Source organism: Cynara cardunculus (assembly GCF_001531365.2).
Source record: "Cynara cardunculus var. scolymus isolate 2C chromosome LG 15, CcrdV1, whole genome shotgun sequence".
In the NCBI taxonomy this organism is placed as follows: Eukaryota; Viridiplantae; Streptophyta; class Magnoliopsida; order Asterales; family Asteraceae; genus Cynara; species Cynara cardunculus.
In genome coordinates, this window is record NC_037542.1 from 17,624,743 (window position 1) to 17,633,123 (window position 8,381).

Genomic DNA, 8,381 nt, shown 5'->3' on the forward strand with positions numbered 1-8,381 from the left:
ACTTTTTACTTGACGTATAAATATATTAAATTAATTAAACTTTTTTGAATTATTTATTAATATAACAATATTAAAAAATTGTAGATAACAATTTATTTCGTTAATACTTTAAAGAGAACTATAAAATATATTTATTTATTTGAACAACATAAAATAAGAAAATTAACATTTTTTACAAACAAAATATATCTCGAAAATAATTGTTTCGTATTTATTTAATAAATATTTTACTCTAAGAATATTTAATTTGAATGCAACTTAATAAGAAAAAGTAAAAAAAAATGTTTTTTTAGATCATAGCAATGAAAAATGAAAATCACTAATAATAATTTAAAATAGGTTTTTAATTTAATTTTAGTTAAATCATCATAATGATGTGGCATCCATATCACCTCATTAAAAGCCACACAAGCAAAAAAGTCAAAGGGTTAACCGGTTTAAAATGTAACATGTTATTCATTGCTATTATAGGTAGATTTTTTAAAGTACAATGCCTTAATAAAAAATAATTTGAAAGTAAATTATTATAATAAAAAAAACAAAAATATAATACTATAATAATTTTTTTTATGAAAATAAGTTATTATTTTATACATTTTATCATAAAATTATATGAGATTGTGTGGGTTTGAAGGGACATGTTACAAACAACCAGGCACGCATTTCAAATATGTTGGTCCACCCTCTTTTCCATCTTGTTCTTTTTCAATGTTACATATTTTTAATATAATATGCGATTATTGGATCAACCTCAATTATTTGACGACTTTTTTTTCCCACTTATTGGGTGTAGGATCGATATAGGTTTAAATTTGTTTGGGTCTAGGCCCTACGGTCAATTTTGGTTATTTCGGATTTCGAAAGAACGAGATAAAAGGGATTGGCTTGACCCGTTAAAACCCTAGCTAGCATAACCAAGCTAGTTATAACCGATTACAGGATTGACGGGACGAACTTACGTGGATCCAAGTGGGATCTCGTACACCCGTTTTAAATGATTTTTGCAAGTAGAATTCTTTTGTGGGTATAAAAGGTGCGTATACTGAAAAAAATTAACCAAAAACTTGAAAAAATTCCTCAAAACTGTGGAATTTACCTAAAAAAACATGATTCAGCTTTACATGTCTTTGATCCACCTTAAAAAGACACCGGTTTTAATAAAAAATTATGGGTCCACCACCAGGAGCGGAACGGGGATTTTTTTTCTAGGGGTGCCTAGAAAAGAATGTAAGAAAATTCACGATTTCAAGGTTGAAAAACCATTTTAAGTGCGTACGCTTTTTAAGAATATTTGTCATAAAAAATAGTTATACAAACAAATACAAGATGTGTGTAGATAATAATACAAATATGAAGAAAAAGAAGATAATCATACAAATAAGAAAAAACCCTTTGAAAACACATGAAATTTATCATTAAAAAATTGTATATTCAATAAATTAACAATGTTTATTTTACAACTTTTAGAAAACTTGATATGAACAAATAAAGTTTTAAGTGGTTAATTGAGAATTGGGACTATATCAAATTTCCATTTTTTAAATTTGAGGGGGAGCCAATGCCCCTTGTGGCTCCAAGGTGGCTCCGCCCTCGTCCACCACTGAAGGCACGTAAGAAAACGGAACACAACTGAAGGTTTTTCTCTCTGTTCTATTGGTCCGTGAGATTAATCGAGATACGCACAAGCTAATCTGAAAATCTATAGTTAAAAAAGGACTCATAAAAAACCGCAAGTTTCTAGGGGTCCATTATCAATATTTTGATTATATTAGGTGTGTTCAAAAGTTTGACCAATCCAATTAATCCAACGTGAAATAACTCAATCCGAAACAACCCAATGTCTGCTCGAGTTGTAAAATCTTCAAAACACAGGTACTGGGTTGATATTGAGTTACTTTTATCTGAACCCAATCAAACAAGATGAACTCAATATCATTTTATTTATTGGATTTAATATGATTGTTGAGTCTCTATTAATATGTACAATCGATAATTACACCATCACATATCCTCTTCATATACATATATTTTTAATTTATTCTCCATTTCTATGTAACTAGCTCCTTTGTATATATATTCATTAACTGTGAGAAGGAGAGTTAAGATGAGAAGCGTAAGAAGAAACTTGGAACTTTGATCATCTTTAATCTCAAACTCACCCATAAATCATGCTTGATACGAGGATTGATCCGGTGCATTTCGTGCATCTAAAAATAGAGATCCCTTCTTACGCTTCCCACCTTAATTCTTCTTACTGGAACCCAATCCTCTCTGTGTGTGTGTGTGTGTAAGACGTTTACTTTACAAACTATCCATTTCATACAAACCTTACAAACTAATCACATTCATCCATTTTTTTATGATGAAATGTCAAGATTGAAACAAACTAAATAAATAAAGCAAAAAAAAGAACTCATATTGGAGACACGGAAGGCGAAAAAGGAGGAAAACATGTTCTATGAACCTGTTTCAATTGGATTTGAGGTGAAAGCCTTCTCCCTTTTTTAACCGTGAGAGGGGGGTCATTCAGAACCCGCTGGCTCCAAATTCCAGAACGGGGGGCGGCTCCAGAGGCCTCTGTCCCAGCAAGCAAGATGAGATCACCACTTCTCTCTATTATACATATGAATATGCAATCATATATAACATATGAACCTATTTCATTACAGCTGTTATATATATGAACTTGATGCAATCACATATTACCTATGAACTTGTTTCTTTACAACTGTTATACATATGAACTTATTTAATTATAAACTGTTATACATACCTATGAATATAAACTTGTATCATTATAGGCTTATAGCTGTCATACATATAAACCTGATACAATCATATATGACCCTGTTTCATTGAACACTTTGAGTTTGTTTCATTGGAAATTAGTGGCGATTATTTTAAACAAAATCATTCTACATTTTTAAAATGCGGAGATTTTTTTCAAAAAAAATTAATGGATACCTTAATTAAATCTTTGCTAATATTATGCTAATCAATATATCATCCATATTCATATAAATATTATGTTGTTACCAAATTTATCTATTAATATTAAATAATTATCAAACATAACTATTGCAAAATCAAATGACCATAATACCCTTATAAATTAATTGGTTGGATGTAAATTCAAATCATCCATATTTAACAAATGGATTTATGTAATTGGTTGTAATTAGTTTGTAAGGTTTGTACAAATTAGGGCGGTTTGTATTTGATTGCTCATATATATATATATATATATATATATATAAATTGAGAAAATTAATTGAATATATATATTTAAGATTTAAGAAGTACAAATAAGTTCTACCAAGTGGTTGATGATAGAAAAAAATTATAAGTAGATTAGAGAAAACAACATATCAAATGTTAGAAGAATATTTTGATGTACCAAAAAATCAACCCAACCAATCTGTATGTTTCGGGTTGGGTTGCGTTTTGGTTTGTTTAGTTTAAGTTGCACTTTAGTTTGAGTTGTGTTGGGTTGAGATTTTTTAAACCACAAACATTAGGTTGGATTGTTCAAATACATTTAACCCGATCAATTCAATTCAGAAATACCCCTAATTTATATAATATCACTTAAATTATTCAAAACGTAGTTTCTAGGGGTACAACTCTATGGGCCTTAAATAAGGCCAACCGCCAAGTATCTTCAACAGGCCTATAGAAAGAACGGGCCACGAAAGCCTGTTTAATAAGCCCAATTACACAATTGTTTTCTATTTTGTAGTTTTGTCTAAACTTGATTATTGATAGTATTCACAGAACAACCGTATTAATTGTAAAAGTGACAAGTATCACCAAAAAGTTGAAACTTTTATGTGTTTTTTTAAATAAAAAAACCGAGAAAGTAGGGTTATCTATTTATGATGAAGGAAAAAGTTCGTTGAATAAAAGCACACTTGTTTTATTATGATTACAAAGAAAACACAATAAAATCCTCATATCCTGTAAAAGTTGATTTCAATAACAGATGACATAATTGAGATAATATTCTTATGTTTCTTATAAGAATAGTTCGACTGCAAATCTGCAATTACATTGAACTTACTCCTTTTGATTACCAACATTCGTAAAACTTGATGTCCACACGAAGTCTAAAGTACACATCCCCCTCAAAAGAATCAGTCATAATAGTTGCAATCCCTCGATGCATGAAGAAATCTCCAGTCCCACCAACCACTGATATATCCCTACTTTTCACCAGAATCGGATCAGCCCCAATAAAGCTTATGGTTCCTTTGTGTTGTGCATTATCCAACACAAAGGTAAACCCTAGCCATGCAGTAAAGGTGTTCTTGGTGTCATATATATACATCCCTTGAGCTCGGCCCACTGGTACCGAATGAAAATTGTTGTCTAAAGTGATTGGATCGTCAAAAACCACTACGTTCCCAAAGTGAAATTTGTCGGCTAAAATTGTAAGGTTTCCCCATTGGGGTGCACCTACAATAGCAGCAGTTGCGTTGGCAGCATTTTGACCATTGTAAATAACGTCATGGAAATATAAAACTAGGTTTTTGCAAGGGTAGTGTTGTCTTTTCATGCCGGGATTGGCAAAAGACAGAGTCAAAAAGTGGAAAAAGAAGAAAACAAAAATTGATTTCATCTCAAATTAGAATTTTGAAATGCAAGTACAAGAGAGAATTGAGAGGTGGAAGAAGAGTTGTGGGTTTTCATTCAATCACTTCATCTCCTTATATAGGGTGCTAATGGATATCACATATGTGATGATGTGTGCATTTTATATATAAAATTTGTATCTTTGTGAGAAAAAAAATCTAACATTTGTTATTAAATATCTGTACAGTGAAAATCCTTAATTGGTTTTCGTCATTTTTATTATCGAAACCTAAGACCTTAATATTTTACGATAAAAAACCTAGGATAGATCAAAGACTGACACGTGGATTTTTCATGCACCCAATCAATACCAGTCATTTAATTGTACTGTCATACTGAGTAAATCGAGAATTTAAAATACAAGACAGGTTCGGGTTTGATCTTAGACCCCCTGCTAGCATCAATCTCCGTGTGAGCCAATAAATGCTCCCTCACATTAGGGGACAGTTCCATGTAGGACTGGTTGAGATTGCTGGTAATCAATTATTTATTTAAATAATGAAATAAGTATATAGTTTTAAAAGTTGTAATAATTACACTTTAATTAACTAAATGCTAAATTTACCTTTAATAATTGTTTTACATTTTAATAATAATCATATATCCATCCCATTAACTCTTAATATTCATATTCATAAACAAAGATAAACTTTTTTTTTTTTGTTTTTTTAAATATTTAATTAAAAAAAACTATTTTAAACAAAATTTAAAAAATGGCCACTTAAAGAAAGAAATTAATAAAATAGTTACCATGCTGATGTGGTATCCAACTCAATATTATTTGTTGACACATTAATCGAATACCACATCCTTCGCCACATCAACATGGTAACCGATTAATGTTTCAACCGGTTACTCGGATACTTAAATGTTTAAAATTTTACATCTTAGGTACCAAAATATAAGTTTTAAAAGTACATTACTCAAAATAGGAATTAAGTTAAAGTACGTTACTTTTTTCATGTAATTTGCCATAATATATATTATTGTAATTATATATTTATAGTATAGAGGTCAAATCAAATATAAACCACTTAAATGTTACATACCATGTAAGTCAATCTTGTTCGTGTTGATTATCAAATCAATGTAAATGATGTGGATTAAATCGGTTCTGAAATGTACTTTCAACCCTTTTTTTATTAACCTGGATATCCAACCGCTATGCGAACCGACTAATCCCAGGACAACCACCTGCTTTGTAGATAGCCCGCAGTCAACGCATTTGAACCTCCGTGACCACACGGGATTTTTATTTCTCCTTGGATTTGAACTTGAGACCTCCTAGTACTTTTGACCTTTGGAGTCAAGTTCAAATCAATCAGGCACCACCTTTGTGGTTTACTTTCAACCTTATTAGCAACTGATTTGGTAACGGCTTAAAATTTTCAAAATACACAAAATCAATGGCCAAGATTTGTAACGTTCAGACAGTTTGTATTGGTTTTGTCCTCTTATAGTATATATACACATAACTTTATATAAATATACTAAATCCAAATTGATTTGGTACAGATATGGAATGAATTTGCAGCTCTTTATGAAATTACTGTTCTAAATTGAAAGATAAATGATCGTTAAGAAGACAAAAAAAAACAATTGTGTTTTCCGCTCTTTCACATGGATATTGTCATACAATTTCGATCAACTTGAGTATTTGTCAAGATCCGTAAAATAGAGAGGAAGTGATGAGATTGTCAACGAAATGTAGTGTAGTCGTCGGAGATAATGATTGCTATAAAGAATGTTTTTGAGATTTTGATATGTATAAATAAAGCCATGTATATATATTATAAATATAATAATAGACTTGGGATCATGTGAGACCAGCCTGTTTTCGTGAGACCCGTGAGACCAACATTTTACACTTGAAACTTCACAGCAAAATGCTGTGAAGGTGACTTTTTAAAACCTTCACAGTGTTTTTGCTGTGAATGTTTGACTTTTTTTAAACCTTTACAGTGTTTTTGTTGTGAAGGTTACGTGTAAAAATGTGGTCTCACGGGTCTCACGAAAACAGGCTGGTCTCACGTGAACCCAACCCTATAATAATATATATATATTAATAATAACTATACAGATTATAATATAATAATATGTGTATTTAGTTTTTTAATAATAAAAAGACCAATAAGTCCCTTAGCTAATTGGTACAAGTGAAACAAATTAACAATCATAATAACTAAAACTGTAATTAATTTAGAAAAAAAAGACTATAATTAATAATGAGTAGTATAATATAAGGACTCTTAATAAAACTAGAAATGACAATGTGTCAGGTTCGGGCCGGTTGTTGGTATCTCCGTCCCTGAAACCGATAACTAAAATCGTCTCCGTAACCGCCCTGATCCCTGTCGAAGATCCTCATCGGGTCCCCGCGGTTTACCCGATCCCCGTTGAGGAACCCGTTAAGGAACCCGTTAAGGGTAAAGATCCTATTTTTCCCATTCACCATTGGTTATAACCGAACCCGATCTAAAAAAATTTACAATATGTTAATTTTCACAACTAAAAGTATATTACAATTTTTCTAAAGATGTAAGTTTAATGTCTTAAACATAATCGAACCAATTACAAACAATGATAAGGTTACAATATAAAATTGAACATAAATTCAAACATTATACAACTAAAATCATAATTTCACGATTAGACAAATAAACTAGATTTTTTTGTGAGCCTTATTTGAGTTTGTTGAGATAAAGTAGATAAAAGTCTTTTAAATTTTAATGTTACTATTTTCTTTTAAAGATTATATATATATATATATATATGTATGAATGTGTGTGTATGTATGTATATAAATTAAAATTAATATATATATATATATATATATATATATCGGGTCGGGCCGAGCCAGTGATCATCCCTGTCCCCATTAAAATCCCCGAATTTGTCCCCGATTCCCGTCCCGTCCCCGATAAGATGTCTTGAACTCGGCCTGAAAGTTTCGGTTTTCACCATCGATTTCGGTTTTTTTTCACATTTCTAAATAAAACAATAAACCACCAAGTCGACATGGTTTCTTTCACGAAAATACCCTTTATAATAATTTTACTTCATACATCCCTCACGTGGAAAAAGTATCTGATTTAATAATAGCATTGCTATTTATATCATCATTACGAGGGTCCATTAATACTATGATAATTAATTGTATTTTTATATATTGTTATAAAGTAAAATCACATGTGATACAAACATGTCAGATTGACCAGCCATCCTACGGGAGGGGTTTTCATGCGACCTTTATCGTGTTGACCAAGTCGTCACACACGTTCTTATGAATATGTTGTATTGGATGCGTTTTCACTCTAAAATCGCATCTGATCTAGTCATTCTCCCACTTCTTATAAATTGACCAACTTCTCACATTATCTCATATATATAGAGTTTGTTTCAAATGCAACTCATCGCATTTGTACAACCAATGCAACATAATAAATTGAAATATTTATGAAAATGATAAGAGTTCATTTATTATGATTTAAATATTTATGGAAGATGAATAAGGTTCATTAATTATGATCAATATTTTATTTTAGAAAACAATCAAAACTTCTATGAAATTACATATTCATCAAATTAAATGGACGGTTGAGATTGAGTTGTATTGGTTGTACAAATGTAAGAGGTTGTATAATAACTCATCTCTCTCTTTCTCTCTCTCTCTCTCTCTCTCTCTCTATATATATATATATATATATATATATATATATATATACTAGAAGGATACTCGCGCAATGCAA

The 8,381-nt window shown here is 30.6% G+C and overlaps 1 protein-coding gene across 1 annotated transcript; it reads right to left on the reverse strand.

Annotated features, from left to right (window-relative positions):
• Positions 1–3,895: 3,895 nt before the first annotated feature.
• On the reverse strand, positions 3,896–4,677 carry LOC112527716 (disease resistance response protein 206-like). The gene has a single exon (XM_025138492.1). The coding sequence runs from the start codon at positions 4,616–4,618 to the stop codon at positions 4,070–4,072; it is 549 nt and encodes a 182-aa protein (XP_024994260.1). The 5' UTR covers positions 4,619–4,677; the 3' UTR covers positions 3,896–4,069.
• Between the last annotated feature and the right edge of the window lie 3,704 nt (positions 4,678–8,381).